Raw genomic sequence first — 26,196 nt, 5'->3', positions numbered from 1 at the left:
GTGGTAACATACTTCAGAAAACATACTTAACATACTTAAGTAAGGGTCCCCCATGGAGGGGACCCATGCTGGAGAAGTTCTTGAAGAACTGTAGCCCATGGGAAGGGCTCATGTTGAAGAAGTCTGCAAAGGACTGTATCCCACTGGGTGGGAGGGACCCACAATGCAGCAAGGGAAGAGCCTCAGGAGGAAGAAATGGCAGAGATGAATGCTATGAATTGACTACAGCCCCTATCCCCTTCAGGGGGAGGAGGTGGAAAAGTCAGGAGTGAAACTGATCCTGGAAAGAAGCAGTGAAGGTGGCTTTAGCTTTGTTTTCTGTTTTTCACTATCCTACTCCATTATTAATTGACAATAAGCTAAGTTAATCTTTCCCAAGCAGATGCTGTTTTGCCTCTGACAGTAACTGGCAACTGATCACCCTGTCCTTGACTTACCAAGTTTTTCATATTTTCTCTCCCCCCCATCCTGCAGTGGAGGGGGAGTGAAAGAGCAGTCTGGTGGGCACCTGGTGCAAGCCAAGGTCAACCCACCACAGCATAAAAGAGTCAACAAGAAACAAACAAGATACCAATGAGAAAGCAAGGTCTTGGAAAAGTTCAGTCTTAATTTTCACCTTTAAAGCATATGAGGAGAAAGTCAACAGAGGAAAACTAGTTCCTAGTATTATACCATCTGTATTGTTTCAAAAAGCATTCTACAGATTTCAGCTCCATATTGCACAGCGTGAGGTTTTTTGTTTTGAAACCACTATCTTTAAGAGGAGCAAAGGAAGAATTCAGTTATGCCTTGCTTTAAAATGAAAGCAATGCTTTTATCCTGAGGGACCAGTAAGATAGGGGCTAATCAGAGATGAATGTTTAGTTGACAAAACAGGCTTAAGTTCAACAGCACTCCTGGAATCATGAGAAATTCTTTCGTTTTAACCACTCATACAAACAGAATATTATGTCAAAAACATTAATCTTATTTTATTTTGTATAGTAAAATTAAAAAACTGCAGTAGATTGCAGACTGGCATAGATTTACAACTCATGTTCTGACTGTAGATCAATGAGGCAGTATAAAAGCTGGCTGGCTGAAGCTGGCTCTATTATGACAGCACTGGTCATGGGAGTGCAAGCTGCCCCTACAATCTTTCCATAGTTTCTTCTCTGTGGTCTGCACTACCTAGTGTGGAATAAAGGCATGAAACATTGCAACCCAACAAACCTAAAATATAGTCATTCAATTACAAAGTTAAAGATAATTCTCTAGAAGACAATTACTAAAGTCATACTATTTATTTCTTCTAGGTAAAGCATCTTCTCCCTTGTTACCCATGATAGAGCTGTGCTGTGTCACTGTGCCTTTTCAAAAGCTTTTGAGGTCTTCCACCAGTTTATAGAAAGTCTACATGCCAACCCTATCTTTTTTTGTCACTATCAGTCTGTAAGGTATGGGCAGAGAAGAGTTATCTACCATCATATTCAAAGCCTCATCATTTTGCTAGTTTCAGAGCTTTGTAAATTACACATATTCAGCAATTGTAAGGTCAGCATTATTTCCCCTTCAACATACAATAATGCCCTGAGCCAACTTAGTACACTAGAAAACTCAGAAAAAGGACTTATCAGAAGTTGTGCCTTAAATTTGATGATGCTCTTCAGTGATTTCTTTAGTTATCCACAGTGTCCAGACAGAGAAAACTGTCCACTGTGGGCACAGCTATAACCAAGCCCTAAAACAAGAACACCAGACCATAAACTTCAAGAAGGTAATGTTGGACTAAGTGCAAGTTCTTCCATGCTCTGCTGTAGGGAGTGATTACTAACAGGAGTTACATGTTCATACAGCTCCCTAAAGGAGCATTCAAAACTCATTTTTGTCAAGGCTGGTGGACTGATCAACACTCCTTGTGTTCCAAAAGAAAGAGCCTGTAACATTTCATTAATACTTTCAGTTAGCAGCTACCCTGTAGTGACTGCACAGAGAGTAAGCCTTACAAGTGATTTATGCTAGCAAGTCAGAACCCACTCTGCAACACACATTCAGCTATCACATGCTCAGAACTAGATTTCTGTCTTTCAGAAATTACTTTTACCAGCCCTCAAACTGCTTTGGGTTCTAGGACTTATGGAAAGGAGTCATGGGAATGACCACGATGGTTAATTACTGAAACAGAAACCGAGCCAGTACAGCTGAGTATTACTCTCAATTTTGATTTTCAGCACTTATTTCAAACCAAAATTAACAGACTCTTTCATAAAATTATATTTATTCTTGAGCATTGCTAATGCTTTTTATCCTTTTAGAAGTTACCCAGCAGAAATACAGCAGAATTCTACCTAGATTTGGAACACAGTATTGAAATGCTGCTCTAATGGAATTTTCATCTCCTGAAACCCACAAAGAGTAATTATGTGCATGTAGACACTTATTTAGCAACACATTTGGAAAGAATAAGTTATTAGAAAGAATTAAGTATCTGTAACCTCTCCAGTGACATGTGGCCAGTCAGCACAAGTTGTTCAAGTTAAATATACCTCCAAAAAGACGATTAGCATGAAATCTCATGTTCAGGATTTTTACAAAAGACACTGCACCAGCAACTCTTGTCCTGTATTACCCATTTCAGCCAGTTATCCCACAACTTCAAGTTAACTTTGAGAAAGCCTTGATCCTTTGCCCAGTTCTTCAGATGTGCCTTAAGTCCCCTCCATCACACTGCCTCTCAGCTACTAGCAATTTCAGGGCTGATTTTCAGGAAATACCTCATATTCATGTTGGTTAAGCTGCATCCCTCTTTCTCTCAGAAAAACTAGATAAAAGGCCATTCAGACAAGACAGGCAAAGGTACTTTCCCACAATTACAATGCAAGTTAGCAACAGCATACTTCAGTGACCACAGAGTCAAGTTTTCTTTAGGATAGACTTCTATGGCTCAAGATCTTTGGCTGAAAATAAACCCTAGGGGCTCAATATATTTTGCTGAAGTCATTCTTTAAGAATTCAAGGCCTACCCCCATCCTCTGTCAAGGCATATGCTCAAAGCTTCTTCTTGAAACTACAGAATACTACCCACATGGTTAGTCTTCAGTTTTCAAATACAGACACACACACAAGAGGAGGTCATCCCTTAGACTGAAGGAGTCTGTTTTTCTCTTAACAAATTGACAGTTACTTTCAATACATTCAAATGCCCTTCAACTCTCTATATCTGCTTTCCTCCCATGAATGCTATTCCTGATAATTTTCAGAAAGAAAACTGAAGATCTAATAGCAGTTTCTCCCTACATTCTGTTACTCATCCTCTCACTCCCCCGAAAATTTTCGGGTTCCAGTAGTAGGCAGAAGCAGCCTAATCATACGTATCGTAGAAAATAGCTGTAAGAACTCCCACTTCAAGCAGCACAATTGTCAGCCTCTGTGTCTTCAATCTTTCTTTATTAACTTCTAAGGGGAATCTTGAGTAATACAGCATTCTCAAGGCACAGAAATCACATACACTTTGTGATGTTTAGCTACATTTTATAGGTTTTTAGAGGGATGCACCGCTCAGAGTACTTACCTGTATGACTGTTGAAGTGTGCAAAATTAGCAAAATTTGCTGTAGCAGTTGACTGAGGAGGAGCAGCAGCAAAGATATCTGAGCCAAGGTCACTGAGGAGGTCAAATTGTTTCTTTTCTTGTTGCTGCTGTCCTTGAGATCGAACTACAACAGGAGACTACAAACAACACTTCCATCAGCTAATAAAAGCTTCTTGTATTTTGCAAAATACAAGATAAGACATATTTCTTAATAAGCCATTTAGCCCTGAAGTTTAAGATGCTGTATGCAGCACAGATCCCTCATCCTTAATAGTATGAGGAAGACTATTAATGATACTATGGTGGCTTTTAGAGGAACTCTGCAACAGATTTTCATGGATTCATAAGGCCTAGAAGAATAAAGTAGCAGCATATAAGCAGCTTCAAAATTATGTTTTTAAAACCACAAATACAAGTGATAAAACTTGTAAAAATAAGTTGGAAAGTATTCACTGCATTCTGCAGAAGTCTTCAGAGTTCAGTACAGGGAGATAGAAATTGAAGAACTTCATAGAGAAGTCGCAAGCTGCAAATTTCTACTGCTTGAGTCTTAAGAGGTCCACTCAAGAGTTGCCTGTATCCTAAAGGTGAAGCAGTTTTGAAAAACTGTCTTCCCTGCAAACTTTAAGTATATAGGGTTGTTTGTCTTTACATGACAGTACACAGACACTTGCTGAAAGGCACCTGACGTTTACAGAATGCATAGGAAGTAATAATGAACTTCTCATGCACATACTCACCACTAATCTCACAGTTAACAGTATCAACTACTTTATAATTTTCAAATAGAAAAACAAACATGAAAATATATCACATTAGGTTCAAACAGTAGAAACATTTATACAATAGCCAATCATAATTAAAGTTGCCAATCACCTTGGAAACCCCTGCTTACTAAAAAAAAAAAAAGACAGAAAAAATCCCAGCAACATTTAAAAGAGAAATCAACTTGGTCAACAGAAACCAACTTAATTCAGAACCTGATCTGCACACACCTGTATACTTCAACAAAAGAAAAAGAAAATCCAAGTTGTGTTTAGTGATCACAGTGTTAGGTAAGAGTTGATGCTGCAAGGATTCTTGTCCCACTAAAGTAGTGCCACTGAACAGTGCTGTGCTCCCCACCTCTGTTACTCACCTGGCTAGGTGTGCCCTTGTTTAAGTGCAGTGTGGGTGCAGCTTCTCCCAAGAGAGATTTAAGTGGCTTCACCTCAGGTGTGCTGCTTGTACTACTAGCAGAAGACCCCGATATGGATGCATGGACTGATGCCACCACCTTTGCTTGCTCTGGAGGAACATACCTATGTGCATATAAAAATATTTAGAAATTTATTTCAAGCTGATTTCTGCCTTAGATTCATAAAACCCAAGCATGACAACTGATAGACCTCATATTTGCTATTTTACCCTCTGACCCTGCAACAACTTATCAGTAGTTTGCAAAATACCCATTATTTAATTATGCCAAATACTTTAAGAAATGGACTAGAATTCCAAGGCATCAATATTTTATAGCACTTATTTATTGCAAGCCACATATGTCGTGTCTACCTCCTAAGAGAAGCCTACAAACCCCTCACTTGACACTGTTGTTGACATCCCCTTAAGCCATTTCTGTTCTATCAGTATGAACCACACACTGAGAAACTTCTTTAAGCAGTTTTGTCTTGTCTGCTTCCTGCAGCAGCTCCAAATAAAGTACAGAAATCATTTCACTTTACAGAGCTCCCAAGAGCACAGAAGGAAAGCACACTCAAAAATGTGAGGGTAACAGCCCATCTTCACTTCTTATCCTAGAGACAATCTTTATAGTTGTAAAGTCATCTTACCATCTTTTCTTTTCATATTTCTCCTGTAGAAATTCCTTTACTTTTTGTGGATCCCTGAAGTCTGGAATTGCTGATGATCTATCATCAAATAGGCCTAGCCAAATCTGTTTGCACACCTTATAAAAAAGCCAAAGACATAACAGATTAATCAAAGAAAATACATTAAACCAAAACCTATTAATAAAGTTTACAACTGTTAGTACACTGAACCATTAAAAAGTGTGTGGCTGCACATTTTTTGTTCCAGACTGAGCTGCTTCAACAACTGCCTGGTGCACCACGTACTGATCTAAATCCTTACAAGTGGAAAGACCATCTGTCACAGCAGGGCAAGCCAACCCTGGCAGCCAGTTTCACAATCAAATATCGCTTTTACCAAATATTTGTAGTATGTACTCAGGAAGGGCAAAGCACCTGATCTTTAAGATTCTCCTCCTTCACCTAATTCTACACATGCCCTTACCTATGCTTCAGGGTTTAAGCTGTTTCAACAGGTTCCATATGCCACGAGCCCTAGATGGTAGCTGCTAAAGGATCTGAGGTTTGATAAATTATTGAGTACAGGATTTTGTTTTTAACAATGATGCAGCTTCTATGGTATCATGTAGTTTGAGTGAGGATATCAGAGAAGGCAAAAAAGTACTCCTGTTCTAACTTTCTAATTGTAGTTGTGAGCAAAAGTTGAAACACTTGCTAAATTCTCTGTATGTTCAATTCCTGACCAAAACAGAAAGTTTTAAGAAAGTCACCTTTCTAAGACAGACATGAGATTTGTCACACTGTTTTCTTTAAGCACTACTCTGCAAGTAACCTGCCTGTGCACCTAAACAACATACCAAACATTAGCTACCCTCTAAAGCAGACTCTGCCACTTCAGAACAGGTTTCTTCCAGAGAAGCAAAAAAAGCTTTGTTTTTATGATGCACACCCTTTCTTCCCACACCCTTTCCAAAATAGCCCTGACCAGCCCTCTGACATGCCTGCCACATATGTTGCCCTCTATCCCTACAATAGTGTCAGGTTTTCAGCGCTGTCCCCGTGACCTTCAGAGCAAACACATGCTCTAACAACCAAGAGCTGCATAAACTGATTATTCTGAAAGTTGGCAAATCAAGGTAGAAGCTGTGATGCTTCCACTGCATCTTTCCCAGAGCAGCACTAACTTAAGGGGGGATATATGTGTGGAAATTTCTTCGTTATGCAGCCACTTAGCTTCACTGAAATTGTAGCAAATTAGCATCTTTGGGACTGCTAGTTACCAAACATGGCAAATCTTAGGTCATTTGAAGACTGCTGAGGATGACAGAGACTGGACATAGAGCATATCAGTATGTATTTCATCCTTGGTGTCTCAGTTTTATATAGCCTGCTCCCATGTCCAGTGCTACATAGTTCTTGCTGTCATCTACTGGACAGAAACAAAAAACAATGGGAAATAGATGGGATGATCAAAAGATAGTCCTAAATTGGCGATTTAAATACTCATCTAAAAATAAGATCAGTAATTCCTACTTCAAATGAACTCAGCTGTTCAGCATCCATTCACCAATTGTACTCCAATGCTCAATGCACTGATTTCAATTTACAACTCCAAATAGTCATTATTTGCAGTGTGGTAGCTGAGGAAACAGAAGGTATTCATTACTTTTTCATGCAAACTTAGCCAAAATGTCACAAGTCTGTTCTAAAGTAGCAGCCAATAGTACAAAGCACTAATAGCAGTAATCTTTCACATCAGCACTATTTCTTGATGACAAAATTGATGAAGTCAGAGTATTTGTGGGAATAGCTTTACACATCTGCAGTAGACAGTCTGAGGTGGGCTAGGAGTACTACTGCCATACTTAGATTTAAGAGTATAACTGTACTAACTAGTAGCCAATAATTGCTAGAAGGAAGAGAAGTCCTGTTTATGGCTAGTCACAGAATACTTGGCAGCAGGAGTTAGTGGTGTCCAAATCCAGTGCCCTGTTTCACTCTGTCCCCCACCCTGACTTCAGTATTGGGAGGAACATCAGAAAACACTGAGGAAAAGTTACAACTAATTTCAGATAATCAGAAAGACAAGTGTTGGAACAGCCTCTACTTGATTCTGTGCCTAGTAAAATAACACTCAAAATACCACAATGATCAGTTTACATCCAGCCTAAGATGTGCTCGCAAAAGAAAGAGGAGGTCCTCTTCCCCACGCATATCAGGCCATTAAACTACTCCCCCTTTTCCTACCACCCAAAATAAGTCAGATCAAAGAAACTCATCACAATTACCATGTCACTTGCACCACTGAAACCTGTCCTGACATCAACTCACAGCAACAGTCAAACCACAGTCCAGTTTGTCACCCTTCTACCTCCCAGGTTTTCTGCTTCATCTTCACCCCTGAAGTGCCTGAACATTCAGGAGGAAGGAGAAAAAAACCCACCAAAAAACAGCTCCATGTCCAACAGTCTCAAGCCTTCCTACCCACTACAGGCAATTTCTAGGAGAAAAGAGAAAAAGGTGTCCTTTGTAACTCTGGATCACTCACCAGCTATGCAACTATTGTGGATAAGAACTGTGTGAATAAGCAAACAGGTATGAAGAACTGTGCTGTCCAAATGCACTGTTGGTGTAAAATGATGCAAGCTTCTTAAAGGTGTCAGTTCTTGCACTGCATTGCAATTCTTGCAAACCTTCAGAAAGCAAGCTTCCAAAAGCATTTCCTGGAGCAACTAGTTTCTTCTAAATACTTAACACAAAAGCAGTAACAACTGCAAGTCATTATTGTAACTTAAACCTGCCAGGCACTCTGCATTGGTTCTCTGCTACAGTTAACAGAGAACAGTATTACTGATGGGCAGCACAGCCACCAAGCAAAAAAAAAAAACCCAACACCACAAACACCAACTCCCCAGGCTTCACCACACATACTTCAGCAAGAACTTCTTATTTTAAGAGAGCAGCAGTGGCTTATACAAACACAGGTTAAAACACCTACTTCACCACACCAGAGATGCAAATTAAACTTCAAGTAAGTTTCTTTCCCTAAAAAGTTCTCAAAGACAGTACAGTTTTAGGCTTAAATACAAAGCCAAATTTTAAAGCTTTAATATCACACAAGAAACTATTAAAAGACAGCTTTATCTATTTCTGTATGAAGTACCACACAATGCTTTGAACATCAGCAGCCATTCCAAGCAAGCATTCAGAACACAATAAAAGGCCCCTTGTCTTTCCTTGTTTGCTGGTGACCTGTGTGCTCTTTCTGGCTATACTTTTGTTACTATCATCTGACTTGACAGGGATCCACAATACTGCATTGATTATGCTTCAAGCTAGCTGTAATACACAATTTTCAGCTATCTACAAAAGAGAAAGTGTCAGTGTGCTGTGCAACCCCATAAAGATTAAATCAAAATTGAAATTTAAAATTAGAAAAATACTGTCAAAGTCAGAAATCACATTATCATACAACTGGGTATTTTTGAGTTGCCTTTCCATAGTCTTAAAACAAGTCACTAACAGTACTGAAACTTGAGCAAAGAAAAGTTTGCTGTGAGAAATGTGAATATTTTTCCAAATCAGACCATCACAATCTTTATTTCAAAGCTATCTGAAAGTTCCTCTTATGATACAGATTAAGGAAATTATGTCATGCAACTTACTGCTGGGTGATGGTGGGGAATGATCACTCAGCATTTACATCTTACCCCCAACATTACTTTTTAAATCCACTATCCAAATCTGACAGCACTTCAGATACTAAAAGATTAGTTGTAACAGAAAGAAAAATTAAGTGGAAATGTAGAAAAGTCAGAGTGACAACTTGAGCTGCCAGTGCTTGAGCTGTTTGTGCTGTCTGGCCTGACAGCTCCCAGGCAGGACACCACTCACAGCATGTGCTGGCTCTTGCCCAGCCGTTACTTGTAGGATAAGGAAGAACAGTGCAAAAGGCAGCAAAGGGCATATAAACCAGCACAAAACCAAGCTGTAAGTGACCACTCCACTAAACACAGTTTTCTTCTTAGCTTTCTAATACAAACTTATTATTCAAGGAAAAAAATAGCCAACAAGAAGGTAGTCTTCAGAAGCAGCAATTCAGAATATATGCTTTGAGAAATTTGGATTTGATACCCCAAAAAGCATGTATTTCAGAGCATGTCTCCAGTCTTAACCACTTCATACATCAATCTGTCTTGCAAAGCTAATTCAGAAAATGCCCAATTTTCTGGATATATCTTAAGCTCCATTTTATCAGAATTACTCATTCCTTTGCCTTTACAGCTAATACATGAACAAGCATTCCAACTCACCACAAAGTTACACCTTAATATTAAGGTACTGACCTAAAAATTCTGTGGGTTTCTGAAATCCTTCCACATGGTGCCATCCTCTTGGAGATACTATGCGTTAGCCATTTAATGTTAATGTTGTTGTGTTTACAACAGCAGCAGAAATAAGCCTCTGCTCAAAAGCTTTATTCATTCACCAAAAACCTTGCTATACTCTTCCTTTTGATAACCAAAGCTCTATTAAACAAAATGCTCTGCTTAGAGAAGAGGCTAGCAAGCTGAAGCCAAGAGTAAACATTCAAGTTATGTGGAAGCCCCTAGAAACAGTGGAACATATCCAACAATCCATAATCATTGTCCACTGTCCCTGAAAAGCGTAATTAGTCCATGTCCCACTGGTTCACCAATGCAGCAAGAAGAAAGAGGGGCAGCTGTTAAGACAGAATGATCAAGCACACACAGCCATTTGAAAAATCTACTTTTGTTGAGGGGTTGACAGAAACAAGACTTCAGTTTTGCCTCCCTCTACTACACTGTGGGAGCTGCAAAGTAACATGACAAGGCAGAGTTTTATCTTCTCTGGTAACAATAAATAGAAAACAAGACCCAGCAGTTCTCTTCATGGAATGTAAAAGTCTGTGAGAATCCTTTTACAACTAGTTGGTTGTAACAGTACCTGTTCTCTGCCAACAGGCTCCAATCCTGCAAGGGCTGTCATTAGACATTTGGCAACAAGATATCGGGAAGTTCAGAATCAGATCATTGCATACAGCATGAAGCAAAGAGGGAAAGAGAACCACAACCAGCTCCATCCTACTCACCCTGACCTAAATAAAAACCCAGGAGGTAGCAAGGCAGAAGCTGTGAGTTGCCATAACTTAAATATATCTTTGAAAGGAGAAATTGGGCCAAGTGCATATTATATGTTATAATAAAGTCTTTACCTATATTTCTCTTCATAACATTGGTTTCCCTGAATCTGCACTCAACAGCTATTCTACCTGATACACTATTTTTCCTATAACCACCACATTTGCCCATCTTGTTTTCGATACATCATTTACATTTGTAATCCTAGGGTTTGATTAGTTACCCTTCTTCTCAGCTTAAACACAAAGGAACAAAGAAGTCACCTCACTGTTCTGTGGAGTAACAGATGCACAAGCAAAACCGACCAGAAGGGCTTCTGGTTTAAAACCCAGCCTCCTCACAGGAGTATTTCATGCTTTCAGGAGTTCCAGGCAAGGTTCAAAAGCTGAGAGGAACATAAACTTACCTGTTATCCACAAATGTTGAACTTTTAATTAATTTTGCTTCTAGTTGTTATGTTTCAGGGGTTTTTGAGTGTGCTTTTACTGAGCTGGGAAGGTAGGAAAAGACAAGTATACAGGAAAACTGCTAAGAAAACACTCAGCAGTACCCATCAAATTTTACAGGAAGCCTGAGACAGTCTGAGATTTCAGTTATTTCTATTCCAGTGCTACCTATTTCAACCACCAAACACTCTACCACGTCATAACTATTTCAATGATACAGATCTCCAGTGTGTGTGGGAAGGCGGATATGGGAGAGACAAAGGCCTTCTGCTTACACAACACATTGAGCTACCACACTTCAGAACCTCCTCTTAGCATAGCTGTGCTAGTTAGGAATAATAAAAATAGTTAGGCCAGCAAAATTGTTTGCCCATGAAGCCACCCCCTCTTGTATGCAGTGAAGGCAGCACAGCAAGGAAAAGCTACAGCAGGACAAGTACTTTGGCTGGCAGAAGCTAGAAAAAACACACTAGTAGACCTACAGCAATAGAGAACTTGTGGTTTAGCCCCAGACATACCACTGCATAGGAAGATTACACATGTCAGTACAGCTTAAAAAGCTCTGGTGAGACACTACTGGTAAGTGCTGAATTAAATTTCTTCTTCTCACCCTCCTCCCTAGTACAATATCCTCAGTTATGCACCAAATGCAATGCTGACAGTGCAAAGAACTACAGATTACCACACAACAAAACTATGTTCCAAAACATAACTTTTGCCACAGGAAGAAAGATTTGGAAAGAGTTCCCTTATGTAAGCAAGTTATAGCTTTGTTTAGTAATTCAGCACTTCTGATGTCAATATTATTCATTAATCTCTGTAGGTTAAAAGAATTTCATATTGCTAGTATACTGATTTCACAGCCAGATTGGCTACAGAAGCTGTAGCTGCTTTCATAAGCACAGAGCTGAAGCTAGTAAAGCCTGAGACAAAGACCTTGTTCTATACACAATCAGCTCATGGATCTCTGTGGCGTATTAGCAGAACCAGGGATGTCCAAGGACACCTGACTGCAGAGCTCACGCTGTCAGGACTCATCAGCTCCAGCTTAGTACTGCTCTTCCCACTCTGGGGTTTCTAGGCCACAACCCACAGGACAGGGGATTCTAGGAAAGTATTTTGGTCAGGTCAAGCTCCAGCCCTGAATCAGCCCCATACTGCTGCTAGTTCTGCAACTGCAGATTCTCCTGGAACCCTGAGTGCAGGAATCCTGTAAGAAACACACTGCTGCTATCAAGAGTCAGGAAGACAGGCACAAAACCCAAATTAAGCACTGATAAACTAACCCCAAGCAGTTGAGCATATCCACATAGCATTCTACTCAATTGCTCCTGGTAAGCACAGGCTTTGCCCCTAGATGAACACAGATTTTCAAATACAAGACCACCCAAGTAATTTTCTTCCACCAAATGCATAATAGGCTATTCAGAAAGGTTACAAAATACACTGCACTTCTCAAAAGTGTAGTAGAAAAATTAACCATGTAACTGGTTTACCTCATACTACTATTTTTCAGCTTCAGGTGAAAGCTGCTGAATATGTACAGCTACAATGACAACACAAGTACCACCTCCACTTCCAGCAGGGAGCTCACTTTCTACTATCATTGTACTAGTGAATCAGAGGCCCAATAATGTTAGCATCACTTGATTATGAGTATTCAAACAGAATTTTCTCTGTAGCACTCTTCTCATTGTTCTTAACATGAAAACAGTGTGAAAAACCTCACACTGCTCTCCATGAAGAAAACCAGGAGGGGGAAAATCCCACCCAGTGAGTCAGAACTGCTTTTATCCTTGAAAAGCACTTCAGAAGGCACTTGAGGAATATCAGCTTGAAGATACATTTATACCTGCAGATGAGTAAGCAACACCAAAATATAGATCTCTTCCACTGCAGTAAAGACATTTAAATCTATATTTGAAGCAATAAAAACTCATCTGAAAAGTTCATGTTGCCTGGGCCAGAAAGACATTCCTTGGAGGTTTATATATGAGAAGGAGATGGTGTCTCACACCTGAAGAGAAGCTGCTCTGATTAATCTCTTCCCAAAGGAGTCACTTTCTGGAAGCCTTTTAGTAATTGTAATGTTTTATTTTACCCATACTTGCCCCCAAGATGGCAATTTGTGACAACAGTGGAAAAGTTAGTACTTCATAGATTAGGATTTGGGGAGGGGAAGGGGGTGTTGGTTTTGGTTTGATTTTTTTGGGGTGTTTTTCTTTTTGAGAAGTTCAATCTTCAACAATACATTGACCTTCTAAATACTCTTTAAAGGACAGTGAAAAACTAGTTCCTATTGTACACCAGAACCTATTCATCTGAAAGCAAGAAAGCTTAACACAGAGGCCTTGGCCACATTGGAAGACGACTGGGAGGGCAAAATAGGAGTTAAAATCAAGTTAAACTCAATTGCAAAAAGCTTAGTGCATGTGTATATATATATATCTGCACACCTAAAGCAGCTGTATGTTACAACATCTAAACCATTCAGTTCTTCAGTGACTGTACTTTGTTTCAAATGTCCACATCATAAAATTATGGGCTGAACAAGTTTGAACAAGTTTATTCTACAAAATTCCATTTAATATACACACAAGAGTCACCTATGCTGAAAAGCAAAGAAGGTGTTTTGTGAGGTCATCTGCCCAATACTTTATCTGATCCACAGGTGAGCATTCCAAAGTCCAACACCACCAAGAGAAAGCAAAATGTTTATTTAACCACTGCAACATACAACATGACAAAGTGAAAACATGTTTAATTAAGTTTTAAACTTCTAACAGTGTTCAAAACATCACTTCTGTTCAGTATTTGAGCATCTGTTAAATCTACCATCTGCAATTACAAGTCTTCAGTGTCATTTCAGAATGAAAGCAATGCACTGCTACCTAAAAATAAACTCAGGCAGACATCTCATTTATGAGGTAGCTCATTTAAATTATTTCAATACTTTAATTAGAGGAGTAAGTGCTATAAAGACACTTGCTTTTAAAATGTAGTATAGCATTCCAGAGATCTGTGATCTTTGTGACAATAATAAATTATGTATTAACTAAATCATTATGAGTGGCAGACTAGTCAGGTCTACAATGAGATGGATAACTTCACTGATCAGCTGAGTAGGGATCACTTAAGGTTTCAAAGCAGTGAAAAATGAAACTGGTAGCATTCAAGCTGCTGCAGATTCAGTAAAAAACTGAAGTTAAAACAGATGTAGGGAGGGAAAGACGTGCACACACATTTTTTCTTTACACTTGAAGCTTAAAGCAAAACTGAGTTTACAATCTAGTCTTATGGAAAGGCTCCAATTTACTCTGATGAAAGATTTTACCACTATTCTTCCTAAGCAGAAACCCAGCAATACGTATATACCTATACACACAATGTTATAGAACTTTAACATGCCAAAACAATTAAAAACCCCAAAAACTAGTCAAAGCCATTAAAAATATTTCATAATGTCTGGAAGAGTTTAGACCTTGTTCCAGGTTTAAGAGGAATCATTCATGAACAGGCACTTCCAACAAATAACACACTTTTACCAGGACAGAAAAAGAAATTGCTACTTCTGTTTTCATTCAACCTGAGAGTTATGAATGGGACAAGTTTGAGAAAGTTGAGTGTAGGCATTTTAGCTAATGATGGGGTTTATCCTCACAATGCTTCACAAGAACATGTTGATAAGACACTCTGTAACCTACAATCAATAGTTCTACTAAAACAGAATGAAGATCCAATCAAAGAGAAATAAAGGTTTTTCTAATTCAGAACAGAAGCAAAAGCTGTCCCTGAAGTCCTCAAGGCTACAGTATGATGCTAAAACACAAATTTCATCTTCAAATTGAAGACAGCAACAGCCAAACCCAGGGTTTACATGCACTTTGTCCCTTCCACCCCCCAAGCCAATCCAATTTTTACCTCAGATTTAGTTTTCCTTTATTGAAAAGAACACAAAGGCAGTACATTAGGACTTTTTATCTTCAAAGCTGTCCCAAAATCACTCCAAACAGGCAGATACTTATTAGATAATCCTTAGAGAAAAAAATAGTTCTTCCTTTCCTTCCTCTCTTCAAGAGCCTACAACACTGAAATACTTTCATTAGAGGGTAGTGAAACCACTAGAAAACTTTCTGACACCCACAGTGAAGAAATAGAGCTACCAGCAATAAATTACTTTTTGTCATGGTCATCTCTTTCAGGAAACACTGCTGCAGTCAGTCTGAAGGACTGGATTTGCAGAAAGAGACACACAGATGCATATGGCCTTACACAAAAGGAACAGAAAACCCAATTCAGAAACACTGATCATGTGAATCTAGATAGCCAGGGTTGGGCAATAACACAGAACATGATGATGACTTGCTACTTAAGTGAAACAAGCTCTTTAGAACCATCACTTCAAATGATCTTGGCTTCAAAAGATGATTTTTTTGGTAGCAAAAGTAGGAAAGTTATCCTTAAGTAGTGTTTTAAAGTTTTAATAAAGTGACAAAACCACTTTATATCTCCTAATAACACTTACTTCATTTCCATGTTTCTGCAGAAATTCTATTTCCTGTTGTGTGAAAGTCGTCATTGAAATTGACTTCACTCTGTGGGGTGGATTCAAGCCCCGTCTAAAAGAAGAAGCAACAAGTATTTAGTCAGTATTCAGGAAATCTGTCATCATACAGTCGTTAGAACCCAAAGTCAGTCAGTTTTTGCTCAGGAGCCATTTCTAAAACACACTCATTTTAGCAGTGCCTATAACTTAAGAGCTAAGCATACCAAAAAATTATATCAAATAATTGAGCTTTAGGGGACAGCCACATCTAACTTCACATGAGAACTCTGATTCCTTCTATGCAAATTTGTATTAAAACAGTTAGACTTTAAAACTGCTAAACTGCTACCCCAAACTTGTTCACCCTTACCTCTACCCTTTATCTCAATTTTGAGCCCTTTTGCCACAGCCCTTTCCCTTCAGCTTCTCCCTTCCTTCAACCTATTTTTACTATAACTTCTGCCCACTGACCAGATCTCAAGCCGAACATCCCAGCTCAGATTCCTTTTCACCTCCTTGAACCTGCACTTCCTGCCTCCTCCCAGCATTTTTCTCCAGTTTACTTTTTGTCCCTCAGCCCACAGGTCTGTCTTCCTTCTCCCCCTGACCAGTACATAAATAACAGCAACAAAAGCAAGAAGACAACGTGTTTATTGTGCTCTCAAAGGAGACAGACCATTACTAATGCAGCAGCTCAAACCTTCAGCAGCTCTGCCCTGCACAGAGATTGGCACCGCGCTCACATGCACCCCACAGGCTGCTGCAGCAGGGCTAACAGAAACCCAGGGCACTTGTCCTGCCAAAGCCTGACATTGTCAAACCCAGCTCAGTCAAAACCTGCGAGCACAGAGAGAAACCCTGCTGTGCAACAGTGCCAGTACAAGAAAAGGCTTTCTTTCTTTTCAAGCTCTTTCTTTCAATAACTACTGCTTTTGCCCACAAATACTAACAATTAAAATCCAGCATGTTTTACTCAATGGAAACAAGAACATTGCATCCTACCTATGCCAAAAAGTGGAGATGCTAACTTGGGCAATACAATGGGGTTAGTTTAATAATCAGGCCTGGATTTTTGGAATATCATCTTTAAAGACAATACTATATACTCACACATTTACTATGAGACAAAGACCACAAAATTGTTACGTGTGTTACAAGAAGGTATCCCAAAAGGAAACTGGGAGAAACTTTCCAGAAATGCAAGAAAGGGCTAAGATTTTTGGCTTATCAACTGATAAGAGTTAGCTTTATTGCTTACATTTTTACTTTCCTTTAATTATAGGTTTGGTTCAGATTGATTTAGAAATATAAAAAAATAAAAATCACCGATATCCCACCTAAGACAACCAGTAATTATTCCAAGAACACTAACTATACATTAAATTGTTATCCATCAAAACAGCAAACAACAGAAATATTATGTTCCAAATGCTAACATTTTCTACTCAACTTTTAAAGAATATTTCTAGACTGAAAAGGGGCAGGGGGGCAGGAAGACTGTCATGCGTTTTGCTTGCAAATTCACCTTGATGTGTAAATTCACACTGTACCTGTAGGATGACAATTCTCATCTTGCATTAAAAAGAACTTTCACATTTGTAGTTACAAGTTGGATAGCAATTACAACACTGAGCAGTAACATTTCAGCCTAAGTTTCATAATAAAATCATTTAAGACACTCAATGTTCAAAACACTTGAGAAAATACAATTAATTATTTTTTATCCAAGAAATGCAATGAACTCACGTGTATGTTAAAAAGAGAAGTCATGTACAAACCTATTCATGTATGAGAGTTAATTTTACAGAATGCTATTTGCTTAAGCAAATATTTCACACCTGAGCATCTAAAATTAAGACTCCACGGTTCAGCACATCGACAGAAAGGCAGAAAAAGTGGGTTTAAGAGTTTACTGAACTCAGCCATCAGCAAATTGATTTCTTGTCTCAAAATCTTTAAATTCCATAGTAAACTGAAGTTACCCATTTCACATCTTTCATCTCGTTCTAAATCAAATCCACATCCACATCACAAGCACCACTTATTAAAATACTGTATTATTATCTAAGAATTCTATTTTAGGATGATGCAACTTCAAAAAAATCCCTAGGAGCAGTCTGTAAAATCTAAGCAGTTCAAATTCATTGTTCCAGGGCTAGTGCCAGTGTCAGGTTTGGCTGTTTGAGTTTTGTTTGGGCTTTGTTTGTTAAACACCTTCCTCTGTGTGTGTGAATAATTACATTTTACTAAGTGACACCACAGAATGACATACTAAGTGACAGTGTAGAAACAAACTTGGGATCTACCTGGCAAAACACTCCATCAAATATTATATGGCAATCCCTGTCCCTTGCTTCCCACAGTAAGAATAAAAGCAGCTCAGTCTACCTTAGTTTGCCCAGTTTATCTTTGTATTAATAAAGATGCACAGCTGTAAACTATTTCATGACTTTTAAAAGCTAGGGTTGTTCACTAGCACATCCACATGTTTTTCAGCACAAGTAGCATGTAAACTTTCCCACCAACTTCTAGAATCTGATTTTTGAGCATTGCTTCAGTGCTGTACTGTACCCATGCTTGCAATTTAAAGGCATCACACAAGATACTTAAGCAGTACCTACTCAACAGTGATGTACTAGGGCTCTTCAAAGCATTTACATCAAACACCCACCTTCAGTTCTGTTAAGCAGCGATATTAAATGTACTTCAAGTGTAGATTAGATTTTGTTCAGCCTATAACCTGAGTTATGACCTGTAGTTAAAGTTCCCCAATTTACATATTATATCCATGATGTGGGGTAAGATGAATTCTCATTTCTTCCACATTCTCCTGCTAAAGGAGGAAGACACACCCCCCTCCTAAAGGTCGGATCACAACACAGAAGTGTCAGATGTCTCCAGTGATGAAAGAGAGCGTATCATCACATCAGTGGTCCAGGATGACTGGAAATGCTGAACATAATTTTAATTGCCATAAACGCTGTTAGCTATCAAGCTGCTGTACTCTACATAAAAGCAATTTTTATGTTTATTTAACATGGCAAGGGGTGGGGGGAAGCCTATGAAAAGCTGCCTCTTATCCTAAAGCAATGTAAGAAGTCAGACTGGTATAAGGAATTCAAGACAAGAGGCTGCATTATAAAGCATACAAACACAACCCAGAGCATTATGTTCCTTAGACAAACTGCTTCAATTCTACCATTAAAACAGCTAAACCCCTACTTTTTTTACCATTTCTAACTAGCACGAGCCACTTTCAATAAATTATGCCCATGAACTAACTACAATCTCCCTTAAACAGAGTAGTTGAGAATTTCAAAGCAGGACTCAAGAACCAAGCCTAAGTACTACAGCTACTCTTACTTCAAAATCCTGAAATATTTTATACCCTTCCTTACCTACAGAGATTATGTGATGACCCAAATGATTCACAAACTCATCTACATATGGGGGAAGCTTACTGGTAGACAGCCAAGTACATATCCCTTATGAGGAATTAACAAACCTTTTTTATAGGGAAAAAAAAATCCACCACTTGTTTTGTTTCTTCCCATGTACCTGATAAGCGCTTCGCACAGTCCTAATGCTTCACAGTATTCCCTGTTTAACAGGAGGCAAAATGGATTATAGCCTCTTAATCCAAATTTATAATGCCTAAATTTAAATTGACCCTGAACAAATATGTGCAACCTACACTCATGCAGCAGTACCGGCTACTCCTTTTTCTACTACAGCCTTCCTGAGGAAGGCAGCCACCAACTGCTACCTCAGCACTTAATCCAGATCACAGCCACCTCCCCAGAGGCCCCTGGGAGAGGTGACCGAGTAAGACTGTTGTGCCATCTGCACTTATCCAGCACACCCCAGCTAGAACATCCCACGCAGACCCCACTGATCACTGCCAACCTCTTCAGGCTTTGTTTCTGTGGAGTAGCTCTGTGACCAGGACATCCAGCTGTGACTATCCTCTACTGACCCACCATCCATCAGCCCAAACCTCTGGTGACACAGCCTATCACAGGCAGCTACAGAGAACATGAGATGCCTGTTTTTCAAAGAGCATCCTTAGAACTGGTGCTCTTGCAAACAAAGGAAGATTTAAGGCCACTGACAGGAGATTCTGAAGTCTGGCAATGGAACCATTAAACATTCAAAAAACACTGTCAACGAGCATTGAACATTTGTTACCAACATAATTTAGTAGCAAATTCTGGTTGAACTTGTGATTGTTGGCAGAGCAGCTATTCCTGCATTCATCTCAAACAAATGTCAGCAAAACTGTCTGCAAAGGCCAGGGCTGGGAGGGCAAAAATATGTAAAGAGTGGGCTCTGCTGGAAGAGGGTGACTTCCGTGGGAGGAAGGGTGGGCAGATGACTACTGAACACGGCCAGTGCCCCCCTGCAGCAGATTCTAATGTGACCTCCAGTCTAAGCCAGAAAAACCTCATTACCCCCAAAAGCAGGAAGTTAATGAAACAAGTCAAATGCCACCCTAACAGAGAGGCACCCTACATGCCCAGGTGCCTGGAAACGAGCTTTAGAAAACCCAATGTCATGGCTTTTGTTATTATTTCTATGCTTTTGTTATTAGGAAAAGAGAATATAAGCAGTACTGGCCATTCCTCATACTTGCAGACCTCCCTGGAGACCCTCCACCATCTCACAAGCTCATTTATTTTTAACAGCAAAAGGTGCACACACACACACTGAGGAGCAAAGTCAAGGTTAATTTAACTTTTTTTCCTTAGAAAAACAAACATCTTTTCTGGACTGCATAATATTGACATTTCTTTTCCAGTGCCATGGCTGGAGAGCAAACAAGAAATATAGTAGAGAAAATACCCTTAAAATATATATACATATACATGTAACACAGAGAGACATTTTCCAAATGTGCTCAAAGGAAAAAGATGACAGGAAAGTCATACCAACAGAGGCAGAAGCACCTTCACTCTAACACTGTTTCTTTAGGCCATTTAATTTCTCCAAAACTTTCTGAGGAAAGGGACAGTAATTCACCACCACTGCACAAAGATTTTTTTTAGTTTGCTGTTAGTATCTGCCATCAAATACTCCACACTGGCTGGTAGGGAAGTCCCTTTCCCAGGAAAACTTGATTTAAAAATTTCAACTAGGTATAGTACAATCAGCCAAAAAAAAGGCCACATGATCCAATAATTGTAAGAACCAGCATGAAAGTGCTTCAGCATTCCCTGCAGAAACTGTATGTTCTAAACATTCTTTGCCACTCCTTCCTGATACAAACCAGAAGTGCAAACATCTGAACTAGATACTCCCTCAGTAAATGGGAAGGGAGGGAATAAGGAGGGCAGCAGTGAGGGAAAGAGTAGGAGAAGGGATAGATAGACCACGAGGGAGCAGTAGGAGGCTGCGACAGGGGAGGTTTAGGTTGGATATTAGAGACAGGCTCTTTACTGAGAGGGTGGTCAGGCATTGCAACAGGCTGCCCAGGGAAGTGGTCACAGCACTCAGCTTGACTGAGTTCAAGAAGAGTCTGAACCACGCACTCAGTCCCAAGCTCTGAGTTGGCTGTCCCTGTGTGGAGCCTGGAGTTTGACTCAATGATCCTTATGGGTCCCTTACAACTCAGCCACTCTGTGATTCTACGGTTGCATGAGTGTCCTAATGACCTCATCAGCAGATAATAATACAATCAAGATTAGATAAAAAATTTCTACAGTATAAAGCTCATAGAATTGGACTCTTAGTCAAACTGGGATACTTTCCATTTAATAATATAAAACCATGCTCTTTTTATGAAATACAGGAGCAGGCTGACATAAGTGCTTGAAAGCAAAGATAAACAGACAGCTGAGAAGCAAGGCAAGCAGGCATTTGATAAGACAAAGGGAAGGATGTCACAGTCAGCAGGACACATGGCACCATCCAGCAACACAAGACATAGTTACCAATGCAACTCTGTACTGAAGTATTTCTGTCAAACTGAAAGACTCTCTCTACCAACATTTCCTGAGGTGTGGCTTTGCTATGAAGAAGCATCTTCTCATTTTGTATGACCATAAATACCCGATCAGAGAAGTGAGCTCCTCTTGAGTACCTCCTCCCACTGTCCAGTAAGAAGCGATGGTGTTCATGTTTCTACATCTCCTATGTTTCTGTCCAACACCAAGCAGTTGCATGAGGCACAGCTTGTATGATGCTAGCATGGGTTTTTGGTTTTTTTCCACATGAAGAGAATTTAAACACAGGGGACAACAAGCAGAGGTACTCTAAGAGGAAGCCACTATCCACACTGCTACGCATGAACTCTCTCCTGCACGCAACGTTTTGCAGAGCTCATTTTTTATTCTGGTAAACCAAACCAGATGAGAGAACCTAAAGCCCAGGTGTTACAGGAAAGCACCTCCTCCATGTTATTCATATCTCAGCTTGACAAGACTCACCTACAGCATCCAAGTCAGAAACAGATCCTTTTAGCAAGTCATTGGTTCTCTCCTCATTTTACCAGTACTTTGAACAAGCTATACACACTTTTTTTTTAAACAGTTAAGAAAACATTAGTTTTTTAAAGCTAAATCTAGTAATAAATAGCATCACTTTTTCTACACATATAATCATTAATAGAAATTAATGATGGATCCAGAAGGAAGGTTTTGGTGTTGAATAGACTGTCCTTGTCAGCACAATGAATAAACATTAAAGAAAGCTTAAAAAAAGCAAGTTATACTTCTGATTTCAAAAGTTTAGAGTTAACTGTATCTACAACAAGATGCCCGTGTAAGAGGATACCAATGTTAGTATCCACTTTTAATTAACTGAGCAACCTTTCTGAAGGAGACTTGGGAACATACTATTTTAACCTTACATTGGGCGCTTCATACTTGAAAAAACTGGTCTATGCAACTCCAAGAAAGCTTCCTGTGCCAGATTAGAAAAAAAAATTAAGAGAAGCAGCAACACAAGCCTTTCACATAGCATACAAACAAGACAAAGTACAAGATCATTAAAGCTTTACAGTAAAGCAAGCATTATGAGAGAGAATACACGCAGCCATTAAGAACTACAGAAGCAGCAGCACTTTTGCATTTATTTGCTATTATGTGGTTTCTTCCCAAGTAATTTCCCTCAACTGTGGAAAAGCATTTGGAAATAAACAAGTTGTATGAAGGACTCTTCTGCAGAAGTGTCAAAAATAACAGTTTCTAATTGTGAAACAGACATGACCTATCTCTACACTAAGTCTCATCACTAACAAAAATACCCCACTGGCCAGGTTCTAAGGTGTTAACCAATACACATGAATTTGCACACACACTTTATGAAAGGATTTCCAAATCAACACGGAAGAACAAGCCCTAATTTATCTCAGAAGAAAGCCTTAAGTGCTCTTAACAGTCCCTTACTCCAGCTTCAAGTGTGGGCGTTACTAGCTGTGACAACTAAAAACGTTGTTTGTGGGTTCTATATTCCAGCAACACAAAACCACCACATATTTAGAATGTAAGAGCTGTTCCCATTTTATTAGAACACCAATACATTTAACAACTGTTCTTCCAGAAAAAAATCTTCCTACTTTAGGCACATTAACATCCAAATGATGGCCAACTTAACAGCAAGTGACAGCTGTCCCCTGCTTACTGGCCATCTCACTGCATGCACATTCTTTTGGTTACTGTAAACTGGACTTGGGACTTCAGCAGGCCAATACCTCCCAGCCAACAGATAAAATGAACAAACCCTACTGAGCCCACGCTAAACATCTCAGCAGCACTCAAGAGATATTTGTTTATTAAGGTCAAGAAGCCTGAAAAATAAAGGAAAACTCTCTCATGGAGCAGTTTTATCATGCTGTCAGTTTAACCAGTAGGAACATGTGCACCATTAAAAAAGCTCTGTACGGTAGCTTAAAATAGTTTCACATGCCAGCATAAATAAGAGTTTGCTAACAGAGCAAACAATAGCCAGAGCTGGCTGCTTAAGTAGCATGTGTGTGTCAAAAATTAGAATCTCTTTTCAGCTCCACAACCTGAATGTATTTTCTGTATTTCTGTCAAGCCTGTTCAGAAGTCTACAAAACGTAGGGGTGGGGGTAGAGGGGGAAGCACCAAGACTAATTAGCCATCTAGTAGTATAAAAGGCAGCTTGTTCCATGTAAATTCAGCATAGAACTAACATGTTTGCTTTGTTCTGAATCTCAATATAATCACCAACTTTGTTCTGAAACACCAGACATTACTTGGAAGGCCTGTGTGGGATACTCAGTCCTCCTCAGTAAAGGGACAGAAATTAGTTCATGGTCCTGAATGCCTTTTATGAACTCAAGCCCTCGCCAACACAAATCTGCATCCTTTGATACACACTTAGGCCACTCTGAATCCGCTCCATTCTGCAAGCACAATGACACAGAAACATGAGCAAGCAAACAGATTTAGCTACGGAAACAGTAACACTGAAGACAGTAGGGTAACCCCCCCCCCCAAGTTACATGTATGTAAGTAAAATTCAGAGCTGGCAGTTTTCAACTCCTGGTTTCATACCCACAATCTTGGAGGAAGAAGGGTGGAAAAGGGAGGAGCAGGGGGGAGGCCTGTGCAGGAACGAGGAACAGGAAAAATGCAATCCACTTTATCAGGGCCAATCCCTTTCCAAGGTTTATATACATAGTTTGTAGGAAGTAAGAGGTGTAAGGCAAAACCTTCCAGTACTTCTGTAACTGAGTACGTTAAACTCTTAGGGCTAGAGTTAATTCTCCAAACTACAGTTTAGTTTAAGTCTTACAAACTACTATCAAGCATAATTTGATACACAAACGGCTAGGGTGGCCATTTAACTTAATGTTAAAGCAAGGTTTTTACACGTTAAACCCACCATCCACGACAGGGTTCTTCTCCACGAGCCTTCACAACTGTCATGAGAGTGACCCGCTCATCCCTGTGACCCCTTCTCTTCCCAAAAGCGTTCTCTGAGCTCTCGTTCCGCTAACTGCCCCTCCAGTGACTCCCAGGGCGTCCCTACGTGCAGGGAAACAGCTCCCCGGGAGCGGCGGCGGGATGAACTCCGGACGGCCGCTTCCCGCCGGGCGGGAAGGCTGCGGCGCTGCCCGGCCCCGCGCACACGCAGCCAGCTACCAACCGCCATCGCCTGGGCCGGGGGGGTCCAAGGGGGATTGTTTTAGCGAATACCCGCAGGAAACTCTCTCGACTGTCGTCCCCTCCCCGGGAAAGCCCCCCCCACACACACCCCATCCCCATCCCCCCCGCCCGCTCCCCTCCGACGTGGCTGAAGCAGCAGCCCGGCGCTGCCGTGCGGCAGGAAGGGCAAAGCCAGAGGAGAGCGGCCAGCGCAGCGAAGCCCGAGGCGAGGCGCTACGCCCCACGTAGCGGCTGGCTCCGGCGCTGCCGCCACCGGCAGGACGAGCCTCCCATCGGCGAAGCGGGGCCCGGAGGCCGGCCAGGGGCGGAGGTCACCCCGCCAGCGCCGGGGCCGCCCTCCCCCGTGGCGGGCCGGCCGGAGGGACGGGGCCGAAGGTCTCCCCCCCCGCCCGCACTCACAGGATGCCGGAGCAGGAGGTGCACACGAAGCTGCCCACCGTCATGTCGGTGTAGGTGGGGCCGCGCTGGTCGCAGTCGAAACACTTGCGGTTGGGCGGGAGGCTGCTCATCTCCCGCAGCAGCTTCAGGTGCTTCTCCTCCTGCTTCCGCTTGGCGCTCGCGGCCATGGCCCCGCCGGCGAGGGGTCGGCCCGGCACGGCGCCGGGCCCCGCTCACACCCCGACGGCGGCGGCGCTCCGGGGCCCGGACGGCGGGAGAGGGGACCGGGGCGGGGAAGGGGGGCGGGGGGGGAGGGGAAGGAAGGGGAGGAAGGGGCGGGGAGGGCACCCGGCGCCCGCCGATGAGCCGGGGCGGAAGCGCGGTCGCTGCTTACGCCGGCCGGCGGCACCGCGAGAGAGGGCGGGCGGGAGGAGAGGGGCGGATCGAGGGCCGCGGCGTGGAGGAGGCCGGCGGCTGCCCCAAGGCCCGGGGCGGCTGAATGACGAGCCCGGGCGGAACCTGCGCGACACCTTTATGAGATCAGAGAAGGAGATGGCGGCGGCGGAGCCGAACGCGCTCGCCCGCGGCAGCGCCCCCTCTCGCGCAGGAGGACGCACTCCCGCCGCGACCCCGGCCCGCGGGAGGCGCGGCCGCCGGGGCCGTATCACCTGGCGTGACCCGGCGGGGCGGTGGGTTTGCTCTGCGGCGCGACCCTGCGGAGCGCGCCCCGGGGACGGGGGCAGCCCTGCAGGGAATCGCTGTGGGGAAAGGCATCTCAATAAACTTTGCGGTTCGCCTTTTCCGGGGGAGGGGGTCGCCCCCGTCTCGCGGTGCGCTTCGGGCGCACCCGCTGCCCGCTCCGGCTGGCGGCGAAGCTCTCCACGGGCCCCGCAACCCCGCGCGCCGAGGGCGGGCTCCGGCCGGCGGTCGCGTGACACCGCGAAGCACTGACCTCGCCCCTCCCCCCCCGCCACAGCGCTGCCTGGGAGCCTCTAGCTTGCCCTCATCTCCCCAAAGTCTGCAGACCCACCGTGGGGGCTCGTAGAGGGCACCCACTGAGGTGATGTGGTCGCCACAAAGCCCTGCCAAGCCCCAGCTGGAAGCAGTATGGTGGGGAGGGTCCCCGCGGCGTGGCCGCGTCCCTGTAGAGCT

General features: G+C 41.8%; 1 protein-coding gene across 1 annotated transcript in view; it reads right to left on the bottom strand.

Annotated features, from left to right (window-relative positions):
- AGFG1 (ArfGAP with FG repeats 1) overlaps positions 1-25,232 on the bottom strand; it is a gene marked incomplete at its 5' end in the record, with an annotated part of 36,449 nt that extends 11,217 nt beyond the window's left edge. Inside the window, 5 exons of the mRNA XM_084267300.1 lie at positions 3,551-3,707; positions 4,709-4,871; positions 5,400-5,515; positions 15,512-15,605; positions 25,066-25,232. Coding sequence (XP_084123426.1) covers positions 3,551-3,707; positions 4,709-4,871; positions 5,400-5,515; positions 15,512-15,605; positions 25,066-25,232 — 697 coding nt within the window. The remainder of the gene's footprint in view (positions 1-3,550; positions 3,708-4,708; positions 4,872-5,399; positions 5,516-15,511; positions 15,606-25,065) is intronic.
- Between the last annotated feature and the right edge of the window lie 964 nt (positions 25,233-26,196).

The sequence above is a fragment of the Gallinula chloropus genome (assembly GCF_964237585.1).
Source record: "Gallinula chloropus genome assembly, chromosome: 8".
Classification (NCBI taxonomy): domain Eukaryota; kingdom Metazoa; phylum Chordata; class Aves; order Gruiformes; family Rallidae; genus Gallinula; species Gallinula chloropus.
This window is presented reverse-complemented; position numbering and strand designations above follow the sequence as displayed.